Source organism: Arachis ipaensis, chromosome B04 (genome assembly GCF_000816755.2).
Source record: "Arachis ipaensis cultivar K30076 chromosome B04, Araip1.1, whole genome shotgun sequence".
Classification (NCBI taxonomy): Eukaryota; Viridiplantae; Streptophyta; class Magnoliopsida; order Fabales; family Fabaceae; genus Arachis; species Arachis ipaensis.
The window spans coordinates 8303130-8328304 of NC_029788.2; the positions used below are offsets into that span (position 1 = coordinate 8303130).

General features: G+C 35.9%; 2 protein-coding genes across 7 annotated transcripts in view; both read right to left on the reverse strand.

Moving 5' to 3' along the window:
* Positions 2245 to 4917, reverse strand: LOC107638752 (protein C2-DOMAIN ABA-RELATED 11). Of its 4 annotated transcripts, none has more exons than XM_016342125.2 (5): positions 4769 to 4864; positions 4445 to 4485; positions 4027 to 4149; positions 3811 to 3906; positions 2245 to 2848 (listed from the first exon to the last, which is right to left on the reverse strand). In XM_016342125.2, exons 3-5 carry the CDS (start codon positions 4135 to 4137, stop codon positions 2555 to 2557), a joined length of 501 nt encoding a protein of 166 aa, XP_016197611.1. In that variant the 5' UTR covers positions 4138 to 4149; positions 4445 to 4485; positions 4769 to 4864; the 3' UTR covers positions 2245 to 2554. The 4 variants fall into 4 exon arrangements, with proteins under 4 accessions (XP_016197611.1, XP_020976310.1, XP_016197609.1 ...); XM_021120651.1 differs by having other exon boundaries at positions 4445 to 4507; positions 4769 to 4859; XM_016342123.2 differs by lacking the exon at positions 4445 to 4485 and having other exon boundaries at positions 4769 to 4916.
* Positions 12723 to 25175, reverse strand: part of LOC107638753 (sister chromatid cohesion protein PDS5 homolog B) — a 15345-nt gene continuing 2892 nt past the window's right edge. For 2 of the 3 annotated variants that reach the window (XM_021120653.1, XM_021120654.1), the window contains exons 4-33: positions 24433 to 24559; positions 24084 to 24302; positions 23737 to 23953; positions 23501 to 23646; positions 23257 to 23399; positions 21939 to 22088; positions 21809 to 21857; positions 21529 to 21720; positions 20663 to 20845; positions 19955 to 20109; positions 19751 to 19877; positions 19520 to 19669; positions 19375 to 19431; positions 19072 to 19208; positions 18819 to 18981; positions 18519 to 18653; positions 18227 to 18423; positions 17494 to 17650; positions 17251 to 17388; positions 16544 to 16615; positions 15862 to 16452; positions 15663 to 15770; positions 15407 to 15486; positions 14913 to 14964; positions 14740 to 14826; positions 14624 to 14661; positions 14336 to 14395; positions 14111 to 14259; positions 13501 to 13946; positions 12723 to 13410 (exon numbers count right to left, since the gene is read on the reverse strand). In XM_021120653.1, coding sequence (XP_020976312.1) covers positions 13345 to 13410; positions 13501 to 13946; positions 14111 to 14259; positions 14336 to 14395; positions 14624 to 14661; positions 14740 to 14826; positions 14913 to 14964; positions 15407 to 15486; positions 15663 to 15770; positions 15862 to 16452; positions 16544 to 16615; positions 17251 to 17388; positions 17494 to 17650; positions 18227 to 18423; positions 18519 to 18653; positions 18819 to 18981; positions 19072 to 19208; positions 19375 to 19431; positions 19520 to 19669; positions 19751 to 19877; positions 19955 to 20109; positions 20663 to 20845; positions 21529 to 21720; positions 21809 to 21857; positions 21939 to 22088; positions 23257 to 23399; positions 23501 to 23646; positions 23737 to 23953; positions 24084 to 24302; positions 24433 to 24559 — 4591 coding nt within the window. In that variant the 3' untranslated portion in view covers positions 12723 to 13344. The remainder of the gene's footprint in view (positions 13411 to 13500; positions 13947 to 14110; positions 14260 to 14335; positions 14396 to 14623; positions 14662 to 14739; positions 14827 to 14912; positions 14965 to 15406; positions 15487 to 15662; positions 15771 to 15861; positions 16453 to 16543; positions 16616 to 17250; positions 17389 to 17493; positions 17651 to 18226; positions 18424 to 18518; positions 18654 to 18818; positions 18982 to 19071; positions 19209 to 19374; positions 19432 to 19519; positions 19670 to 19750; positions 19878 to 19954; positions 20110 to 20662; positions 20846 to 21528; positions 21721 to 21808; positions 21858 to 21938; positions 22089 to 23256; positions 23400 to 23500; positions 23647 to 23736; positions 23954 to 24083; positions 24303 to 24432; positions 24560 to 25175) is intronic. The other variant, XM_016342126.2, reaches the window with a different exon arrangement.

The following is a 25175-nucleotide window of genomic DNA, read 5'->3' on the forward strand; positions in this document are numbered from 1 at the left end:
TCCTGTTTTATTGGAGGATCCATCTACATAGAGTTCTCATGTAGTTGGTTTATCCTCTTGATCCCCTGCATATTCTGCAATGAAGTCGGCGAGGCACTGGGCTTTAATCGCCGTCCGAGTTTCGTACTTCAAGTCGAACTCGGAGAGTTCTATTGCCCATTGAACCATTCTTCCTGCAACATCCGTCTTTTGGAGGATTTGCTTCATGGGTTGGTTCGTGCAGACTCTTATTGTGTGAGCTTGAAAGTAAGGCCGTAGCCTTCGAGAGGCTACCACTAAGAAGTAGGCAAATTTCTCTAATTTGTGATACCTTAGCTCAGGGCCCTGTAGAACTTTATTGATGAAATAGATTGGGTGTTGACCGTCCTCGTCTTCTCTTATCAAGGCTGCTGAGACAGCCTTGTCTGCCACGGATAGGTATAGGACGAGGTCTTTTCCGGCTACAGGTCGGGTCAAAATAGGAGGTTGGCTCAAAAACTTTTTGAACTCCTGGAACGCCTCCTCGCATTCGGGAGTCCATTCAAACTGGTGTCCCTTTCTCAATAGGGAGAATAGTGGAAGGGATCTTAGTGCTGATCCTGCCAAAAATCTGGAGAGAGCTGCTAGTCAGCCATTCAGCTGTTGGACCTCTCTCAAACAAGTCGGGCTTCTCATTTCTAGGATAGCTCTACACTTGTCGGGATTGGCTTCGATCCCTCTTTGTATTAGCATGAATCCTAGAAATTTTCCTGCCTCCACCGCGAAGGCGCACTTTGCAGGATTTAGTCTCATCCCGTGCAACCTTATGGTGTCAAAGACTTGTGAAAGGTCAGACAAGAGGTCGACTTCTTTTTTGGTCTTTACCAGCATATCGTCGACGTACACTTCCATTAAGCTCCCTAGGTGAGGGGCAAACACCTTATTCATCAGCCTCTGATATGTGGCCCCTGCATTTTTCAATCCAAATGGCATGACCATAGTCCCCCTCCCGCAAACCCTCCTGAGATCATATGGATATGTCTCTCCAGAGTTTGTGGTGGTGGGTCTCTTCTATCCATATCATCTCGCTTTCTTTTTCCATGACTGTCCGACCTTTCTATGAGATATCTGTCAAGCCGACCTTATCTGGCCAGTTTTTCTATCACATTTTTAAGGTCGTAACAGTCGTTTGTGGAGTGCCCATATATCTTATGGTACTCACAGTAATCACCGCGGCTCCCCCCTCTTTTATTTTTAATGGGCCTGGGAGGAGGCAGCCTTTCGGTATTGCAAATTTCTCTGTATACATCCACTACAGGAACTTTCAGTGGAGTATAAAAGTGATATTTTCTTGGCCTATCGAGGCCGAGTTCTTCCTTCTTCTTAGCTTCCCTCTCCCTCTCTTTCGTTGAGGGAGGGTGACCAGGTCGCCAACTCGGGTCTCTTAGCCTAGCATTTTCTTCCATATTGATGTACTTTTCAGCTCTTTCCTGTACATCACTTAAAGAGGCGGGGTGTCTTTTTGATATGGACTGTGAGAAGGGACCTTCTCTAAGACCATTGACTAGCCCCATGATGACTGCTTCGGTGGGCAAGTCTTGAATCTCCAAACATGCTTTCTTGAACCTTTCCATATAGGCCCGTAAGGACTCCCCGACCTCCTGTTTTATTCCCAGGAGACTTGGTGCATGTTTTACTTTGTCTTTCTGGATGGAGAACCTCATCAAGAACTTTCTTGAGAGGTCTTCAAAACTGGTAATTGACCTCGGAGGGAGGCTGTCAAACCACTTCATCGCTGCTTTTGACAAGGTTGTCGGAAAAGCTTTGCATCGCGTAGCGTCAGAAGCGTCAGCCAGATACATCCGACTTTTAAAGTTGCTCAGATGATGCTTTGGATCAGTGGTTTCGTCATAAAGGTCCATATCGGGGCTTCTAAAGTTTCTCGGAACTTTTGCCCTCATTATGTCCTCGCTAAAAGGATCTTTCTCCCCTAAGGGCGAATCTCCTCTACCGTCATGGGAGTTCTGACCTTTGAGGGAGGATTCTAACTTTAAGAGTTTTCTTTCTAACTCTTTTCGTCAAATTCCAAAAGACTAAAATTCAGAAATACTATATACACTAAAAATCATGTAATATTAGATAATGGAAAGTATATTTTTTAAACATTACAAAATATATATTGTTTAAAAAAAATTATGCACCAAATGTCTCATATATCTTATATTCTTTAGATACAGTAGATATTTCACATGTTTGAAAAAAAAGAAACTATGAACCTTCTAACGAGCCTGGTGATTGAGGTGACTATGAACAACAAATCCAACTCAAAAAAAGTTTAGATACTAAAGTAAGGACCACATTACAACAAAAGAAAAAGAAAGCACACCATAATAAAGACTAAATAAGCCATACATATATCACAACTGGTTCATATCTATCACACTAGCTGCTAACTTACAATTGAATCTGCATCTATAAATCAAAAGGAATTAATCAAAACCATTATTTAACTACACAAACATATAAATTTTACAAATTATGATCTTGTTAGAAGAGTTGGTACTCTTGATATGCCCACTTGCAAATTCTGCACTAGCTATGTTTTGGTGGTAACATTTTTGACCAACTTGATGGTCAATTCTACCTCGCCGGACTCCACCCCGCGCAGCCTTAACCAAACATTCTGCGCAACCTCGCCATTTACGCAATTGATACTGCTTTCGCGGACGAGGCAGTTTTCGTTGTCAGGTATGACCTTCCTTAATGTTGTTTCACCTGATGAGACTCCTAAGATATCTCTTAATCTAGCTGCAGAGACCAATGGTTGAAGGTTGAGGAATGCATTTCCCATCTTGTCATCAGATTTCAAAAGATCTTTATCAAACACTTCCTATATAATCAAAAGAAAACAACACATAAATGACATATTAAATAATGCCTTGAACTTAGAATCTGAAAATTTTCCACAAGAAAAATTAGCAATATATGGCAGAAATTTCAGCAGAATATATGCATCAACACGAGGAACTGATGTTTAAACGTTCAAGGAGGCATAGAAAGCAAGTCTAACATAGGATCTGGTGGTCATTGGCAAGTGATTTTAACATTGGCAAAGGTCAGAAGAAGACTAATCTAGTTTCGAGTATAATCAGACTTGCTCTTTCAACTGGTGTTCTTTTTGAACCTGGGTTTTCCTAAGGACCTTAGTGTACCATTATGCCAGCACCGGTGTTCGGATTCAAAAGAAAATTTCTAGCATTGTCAAGACTCATTTGAACAAATCCAAGTAGATATACAGGAACACACAACATACTAGGGGAGCTTCATTTAAATAGACCTTACAACAGTGTTTGTAAAAATGAATATCGATGCACCAGATGAGGCGAAAATCTATCAATGGAATCTGCTGATGCTGCAACAACAGAATGCTTGCTTTAGCAATTCTTCACTTTTGTGACACTAAATGAATGGACCTGAATCACAAGGTTGTTAAAGATACAACATTTTTTAGGTATACTATTACCATTATGGAATATTTTCGTCTTTGCGATCCTATGTAGACCCTATATTACCAAGAATCTGACTGATCTAGCTAGAGGAGATGTGGCTGCCTATCACATTGGGTAACCGGCAAGCTTGCAAACTACTTAACCAACCGGTGCTGGTTACCCTTATGGATTATTATTTAGTTTTTCTATTTAAAATTAAGAATTTGGAAGAAAATATTGGGAAATTTGATATCTTGGATTCACCTACTTATATATTTTAAAAATCGGCATGAATATAAACCTTCATGGTTTGAACTGTTTACAAAGTCTTAAATCTCCAAATTCCTGCATCAGAAAAACTCACCAAATTGAGAACTCCCAAAGGTTCAGTGAGGGTGAAATTCAGCTCTTCATTCCAAACAGGATTCAAGCAGCTGTTAATGACTTTGGTCTTTGCTGTCTGGAACAAAGTTTAATTGAACATTGTTTCAAACACCTTTAGAGGTTACAAAATGCTGCACAATGTTGATGTCAAGTTGAAACAAGCCGAAATCGAAACGAAATACGAAATCCTATTTACCTGATTGCCTAGTTTGAGGACAACATAAGGATCACTGCTCTTGAAATCCCGGATCACCAACCTCTTCCCTTGCACCACTATGATTTTGAGTTGCCCCAATTGTTCACCCATTAATGTTACTTCCTGTTAACAAGTTTAATTCACTAATCAGCCAAAGGTAGGTAGAGACTAGAGATCAGAATTCAAACACAAAATATGCAGATAAAATAACACAGAAGAAAAATAACCTCCCCCACCAAAAAAAATCTGATTTTTCTTTTGAACCAAATGATGTTTTTCAATTTTTTTAACAAAAGAAAAAAATTTTCCCCCAAAAGAATAACCAAGAAAGTAAACAAGACAATACAAGAATAAACCATGCATATTCTGGTGGAGAAATACTCAAAAGAACTGAGTCAAAATTAGAAATTTCACTTACCCAAAACAAAAGTAAGCTTTTCTTTTGCCCCCTTCAATTAACTTAAAAATAATTGAAAATCAGCTAGAGAAACAACAGCATCATGGAACCAAGAAAGAAAGACTTGGATTATTCAAGCAGAAAAGAAAGAAGCATGTGGAGAATGGAGAGTATACATGTATTTCTCAGTGAATCCAAATCAAATAAACAAACTAAATGAATATTTATAAAGTAGGAGCCCAATGTTCATGGTTCTTTTTTTAAACAACATTTGATTGATTATTAAAGAATGGATTGGATATGCCTTTTGTGGAAGGTAGAAGCCATGAAAAAGAGAGAACTCACCAATGGGATGTGCAGTTCTATATTTGTTGTGACTCAGCACTCAGCAAAGCACTGATTTCAAAGGCAGTGGAACAGCAAAGCAATAAAGTTGCAAAGCACAGAGATCTCACTGCCACATTTTTATAGGCACATGCATAAGATATCTTCAGAAGTATTTTAATCGGTGAAACTGAAATATTATATTCATATCTAATATTATATTTTTAGTTAATACTTTTAAATATTATTAGCTAATTACTAACTAAAATTTATAAATTGTGATGATCCTGCCCTTTGTCCGAATACATCAAAAGAAATTATGTAAAAACTTATGTTACATAGCCAGCCATTATATGAGTAATATATAGTTAATTTAAGAAAAGATAAGAAAATCAATTAATGAAGAGATTAGTAAAAAAATGAAAGGTAGATGAGAAAAATGTTGGTCAAAGGTCAAAGGATATGATGAGGTTTGATGGACTGTGTTGGGCCGTGGGATTGACCAGACTTGGTCCTTTTTTATAATTACTTCTTTGAAAGTGAAACAATAACAATACTCACTCAAATCAAATGCATGCGTGCGCCTTCTTTTCCGACTCTGACCCTCAATCACGGCCTCTTTTTTCTTTTCTTCATTCATCACATTTCACGAGCTTTTTAATTTTGATATGGAGCCGGTGAAAAAGTTTCGCAGCAATATGAGAGTTTCGAGAATTTTATCGAGATGTAACGGGAGTGTCGAAAAAATCGGTGGTACCGATTGGGGGATGGAAATCGATGGGTCTGATTTCAGGACGCGGAAGGTGCACAAATCGGTGAGTCTAATTTGAGACCCCTTGTCCATGCGTCACGCATGCACCTGGCTTCTTGGTTGGCCCGTGACTCTCTATCTCAAGACCCGTGTTTCACCCCCTCCCAACACTATCTCTTTCACTCTCACTCTCACTCTCACTCTCGTATCCCTTTTTGCTTACTCTCAAAACCCCACCACTTTTTTCATTTCACCATTGTTGGACCACAACAATTCTAGTGAAAAATTTAAATAAAAATGTCAAGAAGACAAAAAATTAAGTAAGTAAATTAACCAGAGTTTCATATTGTTAATTATCTTGGATATCAAAATTATGTAAGTTTTTATTTTTTAATAATCTGATTTAATGATAATAATAGTGATAATTTTAGATTTTATTAGTAATATATATTATAATAGCACTAAGTAGAAATTAAGCATGTATGTATGTATGATTTTATTATTAGGTGGTTAGAAATAGAAATTAAAATAGGAATTAACTATGTATGTATGTATGAATGATATGGTTAGTAAGTAAATTCTACCGGTGAACCGGGTGTCTTTTTTTTATGCATATTAGTTAAAATAAAATAAAAAAATGAATGAATGTCTCATGTAAAGAATGAATGAATGAAAGAAGAAGGAAAATGAGATCTGTACATATTAGATTGGAATAGGTAGATATTGATATATTGTTGTTATTATTAGTATTAGTAATTGAGTTTAATTAATTATTATGATTAATAACAAAAATTTAATTAATTATTTTATTTATGATCATTAATAATTGAATTTTAATTCAGTAAAATTTAGACAATAAATTAGTAATAACTAAACTTAGATTAGAAAATTAGTATGCTGTGTTATGAATAATAATAATAATAATAAAATTAGTATCCTGTTTTATGAAGAATAATAATAATAACAATAATAATAATAATAAAATTAGTATGTATGCTGTTTTATGAATAATAATAATAATAGTAGAGGCTGATTTACTGTGTAAGGTTAATTAATTTTTGTTATAAGGTAATGAATATGATTGAAGAATTTTTGTATAACAGATTTAATGTGTATGTTTGAAATGCAATTATGCTGGGAATTAGTTATAATGGACATGTTAAGGAATTGTGTTTTTGATAATATAGTTATATTATACTTGTTCTTATAACGGAAATGTGATATTGTAGGGTTCAAAAATGTTGATGTGTGATCATTTAAAGCCGCCGGATCTATACAACCAAATTGTTGAGACACAGTTACGTGAGACTGGATTTTATTATGTACCCCAAATTGGAGTTATCAAATGTCAGTCAGCAATGATTAATGCTCTGATTGAGAGATAGCGGCCCGAGACTCACACATTTTATTTTCCGGTTGGTGAGTGTGCCGTGACCTTGGAGGATGTGGCGGTAATTCTCGGTCTGCCGACAAATAGTCTTCCGGTTACAGGTCCGACCATGAGTAGCTTTGAGGCATTGGAAGCCGAGTGCTTGCACCAATTTGGAGTTGCACCGAAGAAGACGGACTGTAGAGGGAGCTTTATAAAATTAACGTGGTTTAGGGGTTTGAAAGATCGTATAGTGTTGAATGATGATGTGCACATTCAGATGTATGTAAAGTGTCACATAATGTTATTATTTGGGACAATTCTGTTTGCAGATAAGTCGGGTGCAGCGGTGCACTGGAAATTTTTACCTTTGCTCCGTAACTTCGGTGGGATCATACAGTTTAGTTGGGGTTCGACATTCCTGGCACACTTGTATAGATCATTGTGTAGGGCAACTCGTGTCGACTGCAAGGAGATGGACGGTCCACTGACACTGTTGGTCACTTGGGCTTGGATCAGGCTACCATTTCTAGCGTCGATTCCCGGCAATCTCCGAGTGTTTCCAATTGCAAACATGTAATTTTGATTAAAGTATGCATTGAAAGAATTAATAGAAATTGTATTTTGTTTTCCACAAGATAAGTTAACTAATGGATTGTCCGACAGCAGGTGGCATAACTGGGACCGTGAAAATTATGCCTACCGATATAAAACGCTTGCGCACTACAGGAGGTTGTTGAATGATCTACAAGAAGGACAGGTATTTTGTAAAATACAAGTACCTTATGTAACTTGTTAAGTGAATTAATTGTTGTGTAATCATCTGACTGGTTCGATGTGTCCAGTTTGTTTGGCAGGCTTATGGCATTGGAAACATCGACCCAAACGTGATTCCTTTAGACATCCGTCATAATTCGGTTATCTGGAGTGCCACAGTGCCACTTATATCTTTTGAATGCATCGAGTGGCATGCATCTGATAGAGTCAGGAGGCAATTTGGATTGACACATGGTGTTTCTAATCAAGAGCGGGATCTAGGTGCATCACACGGCGAAGTTCTAACTGGGCCTAAGAATCAAGATTGGGCCGATACCCACTCTTTTTGGGTGATGCAGTGGACCAATCGGTATAGTCAGACTCTCTCTGATGACTTGGTGCATTTACATTATCCATTGAAAATTTACATGCATTGGTACCGAGAAGCATTTGGTGACCACTTGCAATTGTCGAACCTTGTATTTGAAGAGAATCCAGAAGGTCCTCCACCACCGCCACCGCCACCGGAACCGCCACAACAGAGGGTTGAGTATTTTGTACCATATGTTCCTGACACGCATCCGTCTGATTATTACTCAGTGTCAGTCCCGGTACATCAACAGTATGGGGTGGTCCACAGTTTGAGTATGGAGAGCAACCTTCATTCAGTCAGCTGCTTGGTTTCATGGCATCGGGGTCGCACCACTCACATTCAGGTAATTATGTTGACATTCCCACCGACCATCAAGTACATTCGGGTGGTATTACTCCAGCTAGGAGGTCATTGGATTTGAGACTTCGGGTTCGCACTTCATCTGATAATTCTGGTGCCAGAATGTCTGTTGTCTCGAGCAGAAGTGCTGAAGCGGTGGGAGGGATTATACAAAGTGGAAACCCTAGACGTATTCTGATGACTCTGATTCATGAGAGTAATAGAGCAGTTCATGATGAGACTGATAACTACCTAGTAGACCATCCAGAGGATGTGGATGCGGATGAGGATGAGGATGAGGATGATGATGATGATGAGGGTGAGGATGAGGATGAGGATGATAACGATGCTGTTGACGAGGATCCAGCGCCTAGTTCATGTAAAATAAACTGTTAGTAATGATTTAGGGCTTGATTATGAATTTCTATTAGTAGCTTCATGGTGAACTTGTATTTGTATTTGTATTACATACTGAACTTGTATTTGTATTTGTTGTGTTTTCATAGGTACGACCACAAGTGAAAAAGGTAAAGGTTACAACCTTAGAGCTGATCCTCCACGTCGGAGTGTGAACCAAATCATCCCCTTGGTAAGCAGGCATTGTTTCAAAGTGAACCACTGCTAATGGCTCTTTGTGGCACATGGCCTCAAACCATATGGGCAAAGCTTCATACGATGCTTTCCAACCTCCGAAAATTGATTCGACTGCCTGCTGCTTTGCTAACCAAGCCTTGCGATAACTGATAGTGTAGTTAAACTTTGACTGGACTTCAGCAATTACTTATTTCACCTTTATAGACGGGTCAACCTCTACCAACGGCTTAATTGCTTCTGCAACTGTCTTGGAATCCAGCTTCGAATGGTCTTGAGAAATAGTAGACATGGTACAAGTGTGACTTCCATTGTACCTCCTTATCTCCCAACAGTACTTCTTCTGCATTTTGGTAACCCTGATCAACCAGTCACAACCATTCCCATATTCTGTACATTTGGCATAAAATGTCGTCGGTTCTGACTCATACCCGATAGTCCACACCTCTCCGGATGGTATAATCTTTCATTGCCTTGATTACTGCCTCCCTTAAACTGAATTCCATCCCCACTGTGAACTCACCATCCGCCACAACAGGAGGCGCTGCATACATCAAAAGTAATAAATGCTTTATTATGTACTCAGTAATAAGTATTTTATTACAACTCAATTAATAAACACACTTTACTATGTAAGATCGTTATAGTCTTATTTTTCGCTATTCCATCTACGTAAAGAATAACTAAATATAATTCACAACAAAGAACTATTAATTAATAAAAAAATCAAACGCTATGGTCACAAATGCTTAGTCAAATATCACATACATTACTCATCCGACTTATTGATCTGCTACTCAGAGTTTCACATAGCTACCTAGGTTTACGCACCTGCATTCATATATTGCGAAAACTCCGGTGCGTGCATAGCCTCCAAATCCAACGACTGCATGAAAGAAGGCTCCTGAAACAGATGCGGGTTTGCTAGTGCATTTGCAACTTACGCCACATCTGCGTTCATGGCGCCGCCAGCTTCATCTTCGTCTTCACCTGGACCGACGATCTCATAGTTACTTTCAAATTCATCTTCGCTTTCACTATTATAATCTTCCAATTCAATGTTACGGTCCGCTTCAGATTGCTCAAACTCAATATATAACTCGATGCACGACATTCGGTGGCAATTTTCCATGTATATTGAAAACATTTCATGCATACTCGCTTCGTCCGTCACGTACTTGGTCTAAAATTGAACAAACCCACCAAACACAGATAAAGGATACCTGTACAAAATACACGATACTCTCCTACATCTTTGAGAATCTATCTTCTCACAAATCACACCTTTCAATTCCTCAAATGACAATGTGAACGGAATAACAACATCTAATGAATTTTCACACACAAATTGAACTCCCTCATATGTTTGCAATAAGATCTGTCCGTAATAATAAATCTTCAATACAACTCTATCATCCATAACACTACACCTACTTGACTATTCTCAACCTCACAGAAATTTATTTTACAAAAATGAAGGAGAAGAATCAGAGAAGAGAAGAGAAGAGGAAGAACATTAGCTGAGATCGGCGATGAAGAAATGGGGCTTCTGTGAGCTCTTTTCAGTTTTTGTATGCACTAACGGGCAAATCGGATGGACCGACCGCGTGCACCCCAAATCGGTGGGTCCGATTGGTGCACCCCAGATTAAAATAAAATTTTTTGCCTCCAGTAATCGGTCCCACTGATTACTGCACTCTTCGATTAACATTTTTCACCACCCAGAAATCGGTGGCACCGATTTCATGCTCTTCAACGTCTCCCTCACACAAATCGGTGGGTCCGATTTCTTCCCCCCAAGATTCCAAAAAGCAACACCGTCATAACAGTGTAAATCACCCGTAATGATCATATCCCAGCATAACTCACACCCCCAAATCATATCCAAAAAAATCAGCCCACATTTCACACCAACACTAGTAATGTCTTATTAATTATTATTAATGGGGAGAAACTCGTAGATAATTAGAATTGCCTTCGTATGAAAATGAAAATTTAATAACGGATACACCACTAACTCACGTATTATTATTATTATTAGAAAAAGTATAGGGAGCCAATGGAATATTTGTACAATGTGTACCATGGAAGTTTAGAAAAGTATTAGAGATATAACCATTAGTATTATCTTTTTCCATCAGCTGAAGCTTTTGGGATGAGTGGTATCATGACATGGTATCAGAGCTCTAAATCTAAAAAGTCAAGAGTACATTGGCTCCCTAGCAGGATTATTATTATTATTATTATTATACACAAATTTTGTTAAAATTGTATTTTTTAGATATATATTACGGATACTAATGTGCTCTAGGTAAAAAGTAATCTGTTATTAAAAATAATAAATAAAACAGCAAGTTATAGACTTATTTTTTCCCTTTTTATGAAAAAAAATATGCAACCCATTTGAAAGTTTAGAAAAATGATTAACTTGATTAGTAGGTTATCATTTTAAATATCAACCTTTCATATATAACATAACAAAATAAAAAATTAAGATTTGTTTAATTAATAAGAAGTGTAATATTCTTTATTTAAATAAGAATAATAGTTTAATTTTGATGCATTTAGACAATGCACTGATTGATATAAATTTTTTTTACACATTTATTTAATTAAATTTTTAATTGTAGATAACTTTAATTTGTAAAAAAATATTCAGTTAATTCTAATATTTTTTACATTAAAAAAATCTAATTACAAAATTAAAAGTAATGTAGAGATCCAATTGAAGGAAAAAAATATAAAGATCAATTATAAATTTAATAAAATCATAAAAACTAACAAAATAATTAAATCTAATAATAATAATAATAATAATAATAACAATAATAATAATAATAATAATAATGCTCTGACAAAAGACAAATATAGCATGATGTAGATGTTTAAGAAACATTCTCCTTATTACATTCTCCTTATTTAATTTGTTCTACTACGTATATTAAGATTCAGCCGCGTTCACAAAAAATATTTGTTCTCTCCTTTGACTTGGCCTCACACGCTCTTAATATGTTTTTGGACTTTATAATAAATTTACCGCATGCTGGATTTGCTTTTAAGGATTCATAATTTTTCCAAGGGTCTTCGCTAAAATATTAATTATCAATCAATTATCTTAAACATGAATGCCTTAATCTAAGCACGTGTAAAACTGCTTTTATNNNNCATGGACTATGAAGTATGAACATAAAGTCTGAGCAACCAATTATTATGTAAGTTACAATTGCCTAACAAAAAAAAAAATCTTACAATTGACAAGATTTCTGAAAAAACCCACAAAGTAAAGAAAAAGTGGAATAGGGGGAACATTGAATTTGACTATTTGTAACCTGTTGTTTTAATAACTTGTAAAACACTGGGGATGGTAGGTTAGTGGTTATAAAGTAGCTAATCATGTCTGCACAAAAACCAGTCTCTTTCTTTTTTTCCAAGTTACATCAAGTGAAAAACCTAAAACTTATATATGCAAATGAAACAGATGTCATTTAAGTAAGTTACAGCTCATTAGTTAAAGGGGAAAAAAAATCCGAGTTTAAATTCATACGCACCTAGCTTCATGCAAAAGATGGGTGAATTTATAGGCTTTCATAAACTATAAATATTTGGTTCTTGTTTTTAATTTCTCATTATTCATTTTGGGTATCTTTTTCATTTTCAAAATTGTGAAGATAAAAAAAAGAACTCATGATAGAAAATGGAAACAAAAGCTTCATTGTTTACTTTTTTTTTTCATTTTTCTTTATAAGATCCTAATTTCCAAAAATATCTTAAACACGAACACAATGTCACAACCAAAGAAGCCTCTAATAGTTCCAAGATTCATAGAATACATTACCATGAAAATTCAAAGTCATCATCATGATAATGAAACTCATTTCAGTCCACATTTAAGAATTCAGAGGATGTTCACAAACCATAACCATGTGTAACACAACACCTTCAAGTTAATGGTAAGGCCATATTTTTCCATGGATGCTAAGACTAGAGAAGTATGAATAAGCAAATGATACAAGAAGTACAATTTATATCCCCACGTATAGCTGTACATGTTTTTCCCCACTCAATTAATTATGATGGAAGGATGAACAACACCCTCATGAATCATATGCTAAACCTATCACCTAAATAACACAAGGTCATTTCGTAGAACACAATCCTAAAAATCCCTAAGTGCCGTCGTCAACGTTTTCTTTTACATCTTTTTAACTTCGCCGAAACGTGGGAATGACACCTGTTATTGTACATTCTACAAAAGATGCTACAAGACATGATTGATAAGCAAATCTATTTGTGAGTGAACACATATGGAAGTCATCATTCACAACATAGACATGTACTTCACTTTGAACAGATGACATGCTGTCCACAACTACTATTGCCGCAATCTACAGATGTTTGTGCTTCAGCAGCCAAACCGGTCATCGCTTCTTCACCGAGCTTTTCTTACTTGAGCTTTTCTTACCTGAGCATTGTTTCCATTTGCTCTGCATCAACCATTCTCAGCTATCAGCTTTGACAATGTACTATTTTTTAGAACAATAATTAAAAACCGAAAAAAAAAGGGTATAAATTACCAGTGGCTCATCATCAGCAACCTCAGCAATTTTGGGGCTATGAGGAGTTGTCGACTCCACGTGTGATTTTTCAACGCCTTTGGGACTACTTTCCTCATTGTTGTCATTTTGATTCCCTTCAGAACCTGATTCTGCTTCTCCATTATCCTTCTCTCTTGTATCTCCACTTGATTTGCCTACATCTTGTTCTTTCGAACTGTTTTCTTCGGCATCATTTCGAGCTCCTAGAGGGGCAGTTTCTTCAGCATCTTCAGAATGCCTCTCACTATGATCATGCATCTCTTCATCTGACTCCTCCTTTTCTTCTTCTAATTTGTCCCTTTTACTTGAGCTCTTCCCTTTCTTAGGCCTCTTTCCATGTGAAGTCGATTTTACTTTCTTGGTAGACTTATTCTTTTTTATTTGATCAGAGTCAGACCCTTCAGCCTGTTCCCCTTTAGAACCATCTGTAGTGGAAAATTACTTAAGAACCTCACCAAAATAATAAGTAGAAGAAAATATAAGAGCATAGTTGTGCGACATCCAGCATGGCACAAGTCTTTTAAGAGAGACACACGTGGGAGCACACACAAGCACCAATGCATACATTACATAAATTTTAAGACATTACCCGAGTTTGCCTCAGCTTTGGATACCATGGTCTCTTCAGGATTTGATATCTCAGAACTCTCTTTGGCATCCTCTTGATGGAGATGGCCCTGTGATGCGCCTTTTTGTCCATGTTTTACATGTTTGGCAGGAGATTGTTTGCCATTAGCTCTACAAAATACAATGATACTAGTTAGCATAGAACAAATTAGCAAATGTAAGAAGGATCTCGTGCTCTTCCACTAACATTGTTTTGGTCGTTTTACTGGCTGAAACACTTGAACTTCTCTGTTTCTTCCCCGTAGACCTACAAAAAATTCAAGGAATCAGCCCACAGAAGGAAAATGCTCATAATGGGGTACAAAATCATGTCAATAAAGCTAATAGTCCTATAACTCGCATCACACTTTAAGCAGGTTAACATTTATTGAAATTTTCCATAAGAGTATTGAGAAAATTTCATATTTTTTCTAAAGTGATATTTATTCATTCAAATTACTAGAAGTAAAAACTAATTTGTAGAGGGAATACTTACGCTTCAGGAGTAGAGAGAGTTTTTGAAGGCTTCATCTTCTGGAAAGAATATAAATATAAAACAAATCAGACTAAAACAATAGTTCAAAAAAAATATACTTCAGAGAGAGAAAGAACCTTGGTAGATTTGCGATCCTTGTCAATGAGCACCCAGCGCTCCTTTTCTAAGCGTAGTACTTCTACATCTCCATCTTCATATAATATCTTACACGACATGCCACAGTACATGTGTCAGAAATGTTACAATTAGGCAGCAAAATACCTTCATAATAATCAGAGCATGAGCTTACCACGTGCTTCTTCTTTGAAGGATCATATGACTTAATAGTTCCCTCGTAAAATCTGTGGAACAATAATACAGCAAAACCAGAACCTCAATTAAAAATATTATCAAAACAAGAGAAGGCATTAGGGATTTTAGAAATTTGTTCCTAGGGTTCATATAACATAGAAAGGGCATTTTAAGTATAAAGGGAACTTCATGACAACAACCCCCCAGTACCAAACAGAAACTAGCATCAGTTGATGCAAAACAAACAGAGTATTAAAAACTTCAAAAATATGCAAACTAAGAAAGGTATAGTCAATAGAAACATCTTTACCCTTCAGTTAAGATTAGAAAATATGGTCAAAATGTCAACATACTTTGGAAAAATAAATAGTTGTTCTTTGTCTTGTTTGTCCTTCATACAAACCAAATAGCATAAATTCATTTTTCCTACTTCTACAGCTAATCTCTTGATTTAAAAAGGGGAAAAAAGAACACTAAAAACAAAAGACTTACTCCTTATCTATTGGCCACCAAACTTTAATCCTGCAGCCAATTAGATTTTCAGCCTCACTATCATCTTCCTTCATTGTGCACTACCAACAAAAGAAGCAAAATCAAACTATTATCGAAGGAAAAAGCCAAAAAAACAAACATTATAGCATATATAATGGGCGTGTAGATATAAGATCTGCACATGGCATAGAAATGTTATTGACATCAAAAGTCAAAACCACCACAACATTGATTACATAGCTGCAGAAAGATTTACCTTGGTCAATCCTCCAATACTTTTTCTTTTAAGCTTTTTGGGAGACCCAATTGATGATTTGAGATTTTCATTTTCAGCCTTGTCAGTTCTTTTTAAATCATCAAGACTCTGCAACAAAGAGAGAAGAATAATCAAAGTCTACAAACTGATAAATTCTACCTCATACAATAATACATATCACTTGACAGTAAGATTTCACCTTGTCATGCTCATCAAATTTGATGGCCTTGTCATTGTGATAGCTCTTAGAGGCCTTAGCTTTAGGTTTTATCGAGCGCTCACTGCTTTTGACCATTTTTCTTGGCAGAGCTTTGCTATCTGTATCAAGGCTGATTTTTGCTTCCAATTGTGGTTTCACTCTAGTGGACTCTTCCCCTGAAACTATTTGAGAAGCCTTTGATGTACTACTTGGTCTCAATTTACCATGAGTCAAAGAAGTTCGCCTACGTTTAGGCACTGGAACAGATGATGCTTCTTCAACCTTTCTCTTTCTAGCTATAAACTCTGGATCATTTTGCTCCTTCTTGCTCAAAGAATGTTCATGACCATTACTTGACTCAAAGTTAGTAGATATCCCCAAGTTATCTAAGTTAATTTCTCTGACCATATTTAAGATATCAATATCATTTTCAGCCTTCTTTGTTTCAGCCGGCACAGACTTCTTCTTGTTAACTTTTTTGACCTTGGTTCCCTTTGATTTTATGTTCTTCATTATTTTCCCCAGAGGCATTTCATTTCCATCTTTTTCACTGTCCTTTAAAGCATTGCCCTCAACTGACTGAGATGGAACCTGATACACCAAAAAGAATATTATCACACTGCTGAAGATATAAAGGCAACCCAAAGCTGATATTTGATTTTACCCTTTGCAGGAAACCTACCATTTCTAATTCAAGTGATTCAAAGTGAGTCACGGCACTTTCATCAGCCAACCAGGTTCTCACTTCACTTACCTGCCAGATGAAACAAACAGCTTTAACATCTTAATTAGAAGCGATCAAGATCCTAAATTTGTAAAATCTGCATATGTTAAGTTGAATGCAAATTCCATGCTTAGAATGAAGCTTATACATAACTAACACATTCACACCCCACCAAACAATAAGGCTGCGTTTGTTTACAAGCACGGGACATTGAGACAGGGACACAAAATCGTGTTTGGCAAATGAGACATGGACAAAAATAGTGTCCAAAGACACTGAATTAGTGTATTTTGTGTCCATCCAGAAGGACAATTAGACACTAACAAAAGACAACTTATTTTTCATTTTTTTTCATTATTCTTGTTAATTTTTCATAATTATATTTTTTATTATCATAATTTTTTCCCCAAATTTTTTTAATGAAAGAAAAATGAGAATAAATTAAACTTTCATAATTTGTTCTAGTTTATCATCAAACAAAATACAAAAACACTAATTTTTGTCACTGTCTTTTGTGTCTTGTTCTCAATGTCTTGTCTTGTCCTATTCTCAAAACCAAACACAGCCTAAGAAGATGCTATCAGCATTTAATCAGAGCAAAATGGCTTCTTATAAATAAATTATACAATTGTCTATATAACTTAGCTGTTAGCAGAAGAGAATACCGTGTCATCTTCCTTCTCACGCATTTTGTATAGTATTGGAGGAAGAGAAATTGAAGGAGAAGACCCTTGTAAATCAACATCCTTCTGTACCAGTCGCTTAGTGATTGCTAACCCAAGGTCACATATGCCATGAGAATTCTGGTTATTCATGGATCATACACATGAGATTCTCTCCAATATGTTGTACAAAATTTTTCCTATGTCACTAATTTAATACACAAGAAAAAAAAAAAAAAAACCCACCTTTGACTTTGATGCATCAACTACATCTTCAGAGTGCTTGATATTCTGAAAAATAGATGTGATGGTAGATATGATTTCCTTCTCCCAGTTAGTAGTTAATTCCGATTTGACATCTTCATCTATTTGGACTAGCATTGATAGCACCAAATGCAACTGCCTGAAATTCATGGCAGAATACAAATCCCATAAGATTCAGCATTTTCAACATATTAAATACTTTGAACCCTAGCAGCAGCTGGAAATCTATAGGTATCAACTCAACATGCATTCCACCATAATGTTCAAAACATCACACCATCTATACTTGTGGAGAACAAACAAGTAAAACAGATATATCTAAGTTACAAACAAACAAAAAACAATGCACGATAGCACAAGGACCCTAATTTGGTTTGGACAGGGTAGATGTCTGACATGCATAAAGGAAAGCTTCTAAAAATGGCAGATGGCATGCATAATACCACTTATTCTGCAGAAAGCCGCTGATAAGAACTATTAAAAAAATATAAATCACAAAAGCAGTATACATGACACCAACATTCAAAATGTACCAAAGTATACAGGACATTCAATCTGCAGGCCCTATACAGCTATGTGTGTGTGTGTGTGTGTGAGAGAGAGAGAGAGAGAGAGAGAGAGAGAGACTCCTTGAGGCCTCTAGTCTCAACCAGTTTCACAGAAAATTATCCAAATATGCATTCAACAGAGATGTCCTACATGGGCAACACAGTACCTGTATATGTTATCATAGGCTTCAACATCCTTGCAATCATCAACATTGGGACATGATATGCTAGCAAGTGCATGAACTAGGAATGGAAGGATGTATTCAGGGTATGTGGTCAAGGGATTTGCATCTGATTGAACAGAAAGCTGTCGTGCCTTTGCTTGTTGAAGCATTTGAATAATGTCAGCCAGGTTCAGCTTATCCTACATTTATGAGCAAAAGCCACCATAAGGACACCAATTGATCACAAAGCTAGGAACTGCAAACACAACAATGATTGAAGAAATAAGAAACTTACCTCTGAAAACTCCTCTGGCTTGGACTCAAATATGTTGAATACAAAGGCACAAGCATATTTGGCATCCAAAAGGTTGTCTTTTATATATTGATGAACTTTGCTTAAGAAAATGCTCCTAGCTTGAGGGAAGCCAATCTATAAGATCCAAAAGTAGACAGAGCAGTTACTAGATTGAAAAGAAACTTTGACAACATAATGTCTGCCTATACAAATAAAAGCATTATCTTATTTTGCTATTAAATGTGGTGAATAAATTAGTAATACTTATGAAGCCATTATGCACAGGATGGAAGAAGTCACCTCTGACACCCTCAAAGTTAAGTGGAAAATATCAACAGGCATCTTATGATCCCAGAGCCTTGACAAACGAAGAACTGCCTTGGCAGCAGCAAGCTTCAAATGGGCTTTATCAACTGAACTGCAAGAGGACATATATGAAGGCATACTATGTAGCATCTGAACCCTACAAGTACAGTTGAACTGGAAAAGGAAATAAAAGAAGACAAACTTCATATAAATTAACTTAAAATACAGCTTGGTAAAACTGTTATACCTGGACTGCAAGTCCTTTGATATTTCACCATAGGAAAGCATGTTTCTAAGGATATCCAGGAGACTATCAATACCAGAACGAACATGAGCATCTTTAACTGGCATGTAGCTCTTCACTATGGTTTTAATGCCATATATCTTCAGCAAAAGATAAAAAAATAAATAAATACGGCAGGAAACATAAAAACAAAATAATTGGCCAACAAAAAGCAGCTACTTGGAATTTTCAACTTAGGCATTTTGAGTATGCAAATGCTATTCATGGCATCAAAACAAATAGAATAGATTTATTCTTCCTACCTACCTTCAACATACATAAATCACTTGTGTCATCCCATGAAGCTCTCGTGTAATCTTCTTTCTGAAACATTTGAAACATAAAAATAGGAATTAATTGCTTCCATGCTTATCCCATAAAGGAGAACATTGATAGAAATCATTAGTCTTACACTATCCTGTTTCAGTATCTTGTTTATTATAAACTCTTCAATTTCACTCTCTCTGGTTTCAAAAACAGGCATTGCAGTCTGTGCTATGCACCCCAGAGACTGTAGTACCGAAGGTAAATGAGTTTTCTCCTCCAGCATATCCACAAGCCTCTGCATATAAGACAAGAAAATTGAACAATCAGAGAGAAAAAAATTGAGAATATTACAGTAAGTGAAGTAACTATACAAAACCTTGTAAAGAACAGAGAGAGATTTTAGGCCATCATCCTTTGTTATTGCAGCCAGGGCATGCACAGCATACTTGGCCTGTCTCCGGTTGCCTTCCAAACATAATCTCTCCAACATAAGATCGACAGAGCTGCATCAAAGAGGGAGGTAAGAAAATTATTCAAGGAAACAGATATAAAAACTTTATAAAGAATTTAACAGTGCCACCTTGATGTAACTGCGAGTTGTTCACGAATAGTACCACCAGCCTTGGCTAAAACATTTGACACCCCCTCTTTGATCACATCATTATTATCCTTAAGTAAATTCACCAGCTCCTCCTCACTGCCACTAAAAAGAACTGGACTATAACGAGCAATTATCTGAATTCACAAAGTAAATTCAATTAGAAAGTAACATAAGGTGTTTCCAACACACACACTTCATGACAAAATTACAGTCATAACAGAACTGTAGAAACTAATTTAAAATATACAGCCCCACAGATTAGACATTGATAACTTTAGTAGGGCTCTTCCTAACAACTTAAAAATAGAGAGGTATTGGCTCCATAATTATTCACACACCCATTACCACGTAAAATCAATTCTTAACACAAGGTATTATAGGAGTAAGGTTTCTCTGCGCTATATGTTTGAAAGGCTTAGAAGGTAAGGAGTGTGTTAAGAGATATATTAAATTATTTATTGAGCCTCTAAAACCAAAGTTTTGGGATGATTTGGTACATTACAGGAAATGGCTTTGCAATTAGTGAAAGAAAAATAAACTAAAGGGTTGGGCCTTTTTAAAAAAAAAAAGTCATTCTTCTCTAAAAAAATCAAGAGAGGAAAAAATATTCGCAACACAACAGAAGATACAAGTGCTTCCAATAACCAAATGCAATAATTTACTGCACCTAAAACATCATGTACTTACCACCAACATATTCATGCAGGACTGTATCCGTTGTTCATTCTCTGCAGCTTTATGTTTAACAATTTCTGAAAGAATAGCTTTGACATGCTCCTTGTTGAAAAGCAGATATGAGCATTGCACGTAGAATGTGTCCAGAAATTCATAAAGCTGATGTTTCTCACCAAGTAATTTAAGCAGATCTTCCTGCATACAAAAGTTAATAAATAAATAACCAAAATTAGTAAAGGACACGCTACAAGCTGATAGATATAAACAATTTATGTATCTCTACCTAACAGCTTAAGCTTTTAGGAGAGATGGTTTCATGACATGATATTAAATCTTCTATTACCAAAAGATATAGAGTTTGATCCTTGTTGCCCACATTCTTCTAATTAAAGATAAAATTTCAGCATAAAGCATATATAAAAATATGTATAAATTCATGCTTCAAGTCTAAAAGAGACTCTTCCATGAGAACGCATGTTATATATATAACCATTTATGTGTCGCAATCCAAATTATAACGAGCCTTTTGTTCTAAAACTCTGAATCATAAACTGAATGCAAAATTTGGATGTTCAAATACTAGTTTCGAAGGCACCAAAAGGTTATTATTCTCTAGAACTATATTACTACAACCCATATAGTTCATTAAGGGTGCATTTAAGATGTTCACGGTGGCATTCAAAAAGCATATCCAGAGAAACATCACTCATGCATATTGTATTAGCAAAAAGCTCTGACACTAGGTTAGCTATTAGCTTCAAAGATTTAGTTATCAATCTTGCATATTCACTTCAAAAATACAGTTCCATATAGCTTGCAACCATTATGTCCCAAATAAGTAATCCCAAACTGCATCTATCAGATTCTGATTATATTACCTGGTATACACGGGTCTGATGGTAGCTAACATTTGGATCAACAAGATTCGTCAAAATTTTCCAGACATTCTCATCTTCTAATTGATCAAGAATCTGGAAATTCTCTTCAGCCTTTGCAGAGTCAGAAAAAGAACGGGACATTACTCGGAAACAGAATGCAATCTTTTTTTGGACCTCAGGATTGTCTTTATCCTGCATAGGAAGATTATTTTTTCATCAATTAATTTTTCATCAAATTTCCTGTTGAAAATTCATCTTTCTAACTTCCAAAGCTACATACCTGACTCGTCTGCCTCATAGCAAGATACTTCTGCATCTCTTGCTGCAACCTGCCAACAAAGTTATATCATGCAGACTGGAAAACAGACACCAGAAGCATAAAAATTATCACAGAAATAAACCAAACTTACCTTTGTTTTTGTTCAAGTATCTTTTCAACAGCCCTGACCTCTAACTTATCAAATTTAGAGAAAATCTCAATCCAACGTTTAACTACATCATTGGTTGAAAACTCTGATGGAAACAGAGACCCACTTAGAACAGATTCAATTACATCTGATCTGCAGAATGAAGTGAATAAACGTAAAAATCAATAACTAAAATAGCCGTATCCATAGGAAACAATCGTGCTATCTCTATATAAACATCACTAATGCATTGTTTATTCAATCAAATTGTATCAGTAAAGATTGTTGAAACTAGCAAGTTTTACCCAAGTTTAAGCAGCAGATTATGACATGGCAACATGCAAGTTTTGACCAAGTACAACAAGGACCTTTCAGGCTGACAAATTTTACAAAAAGAAGGGACAACCGAATTCAATAAAATTTTATAACTTCAATCAATAGTATACCAAGAAAAATTGGAAACATAGGAGGTTGGTTGTGGACATCTATTCTCATCCCACCAAGAGAAAGGCCCATGGAATTGGCCACCTTTTATTATACCAAGAGAGAAAGATCCATGACGTAAGTGATAAGTGTACCATCAAAGAAAATAATATGGTCAGATTTCTTTCGTTCAGGTTTTCTTCCATCTGCCCTTAAGAACACTAATTATGCATGCCATTGAGGAGGCAGGTATCATTCAAATAACTTCTAACCACATTCTTAAAAAAAAAACGAATCTAGGATCCTAGGATTTCCAATAATTGCTTAGTTGCTTGCTGCTGCTATTTCTGAACTCATGAATCAACTCGAGAAACGTTAGGCATGCTTAAGCCTCAAAGTCATAGCACAGATGGTTGCTTTCGCAATTACAACATGGCTGCCTTCCAAGTTCTTGGTAAATACCACATATTTGTAATTAGTTGGATAGTCACTAAAAATTCAACTATTTTATTATCTCAATATTCTCTTAAAAAAGGTTTATTCATAAAGAGAAAAGAATTGCTATACCAAAACTAAACAAATATTCATTATCTAAGATATACATAGCTCCCCCAGATTCATAATTAGTGGTTTCATTCCAAGTTCCAAACTCCTTTATCTGCTAAATTATAAGCACTTAATCTAATGTGTGTTTGTGATTCATATTTACGCAAATGTTTCAATTTAATATGAATAAAGAAAAAGAATGGTCTGTCCTTACTTTATTGTCACAAAAAAGGTTACCACATCCTTTGTCGTCATATATTATACAAAAAAAGGGATAATTTTTTCAAATGCCACCCAAATAATTGCAAAGAAGAGATAACAAAAATCTAGGGATGCATCAACATCTTTTCACCTGAAATCTTTGTCATAGAAGCATGTAAGGATCTTCCCTGGAATCCAATCATATTCATTGAGATTAACTGTGTCGGAGCTTTTCTCACAACACACTTTATATATGTCAGCCAATCTTTCCAAGGTATACTTTTTAACAAGTAGCTGGAAATACAAAGAGAAACAAAGATTTAAGATACAGTTAACTGAAATCAGCAGAGTTAAGAGAGGGTACAAGAAAATGGCAGCTTTAGAGGCATCCATACAGATTTGTCACGAAGCCGTTCTGCAACAAGTTTTAATGTTTCAAGAGGAACAGCATTTGGAGCATGACATGCCACATCGCAGATAACAGCCACAACTTGCTTTCTAACATTTTCATCCAAATCCAGCATCCGCTCACAAAGGGAAGCTAAGAATTCAAACCCATACAAATTAGAAATACAGTAAAAGAATAAGAAGCTGGAACTTTTATATCTTCATATTTGTTTAATGCACTCACAGAATATTGCAGGTGCTTCAGCCCTAAAAGGATTTGACAGCAAGGAGCTCTTTACATGCTTAATGATAGACAAGCGAACCCCAAAATCTCTATCAGTCAACCTTTTCAAAAATTCAGAAAATACAGGCTGAAATATTTCAGGAATGGAAGATCCAGGAAGAGCAATTATATCGCCAACCATGTTCACTGCTTTCATACGAGTTTCCAGCTCATCCGTCTGCAAATTTCCACACTAGAAATAAGGACCCAGGCCTCGAATTTGTAATTATATTTAAGACAATAATTATGATAAACTCGTATGTTGTGATAACATCAAGCATTAGGAAAGTCACTATGTCACGAGTTACCATTAGCTCTCCTGTTATGTATGGAAGAACTCCAGATAGGACCTCAGGAGCACAGCAATAGAGATCATAGAGAACTGCATGGTATTGAACTTGATTGTTCACCAGCTTGCTATCTCCTGACATTAAGGATAAGAAAAATTGTTTAATGCTAGGTTCCAGTTTTCCCACGCATTGCTGAATGACATCCATAGAAAGCTTCCTTGCAGCATCCGTAACATCCTGGAAATAAAAATCTGTGAGAATCATGTTTCTCATATAATATTGTATGTAAAAAGCATGATACTCATTCACTGGGGGCATAAGCATCTTCTTCAAAGAAGGGGAAAGTGTATAAGAAAAAAGCACTTACTCCTTTTTCACGGCCTAGTGTAGATAAAAGAATTGATAAAAGATCCTCGTGGATGTCCTCACTCTCTTCTAAGAGAACAACCATTATCATTTGCATGGACGACAGAACACTTTCTGGATGATCATCTCTGAGTGCAAAACAAAACATTCAAGCACAATTCATTAATCCAAAATAGGGTCGAAGACCTACAAATTGGCTTAACTCTAAACTCAGTGACCAACATTATAATTAATTATTCAAAATTGATATCACATAGAAGTATTTACTCAGTGATATGATTTGATAAATCAAATATACAAGTATTAGACACAAAAAACAACTTGCAAAACAAAGATGAAATAATAAAACAATCAGTATTAAATTAAGTACTCGAATTTCGTATATGCTTAGGATTTTTGTGTGCGTAATAATATGTCAAGCACCACCCATGCAATATGGAAAATGCAATTTTAAGAAAAATAAAACCATGGGACAAGACAGGATGGGCAGGGAGGAATAAAATGAGAGATGTTTCATAGTTTATGCAGAATTAAAATGCTTGACACTCCATTCTAAAAATATCATTTCCAAGCAAACAAATATGTATAGTTTATAGTTTTATTATTTACACATAGTTTTAATTAATTTATCACCGAACATAGGATCCAAAACCAATATCAACCAAGCCAATGAGTAATAGCTCAAATGGCATAGTCTCCCCATACTCAATTAAGAGGTTGCGGGTTCGAGTCTCAATCTTTGGT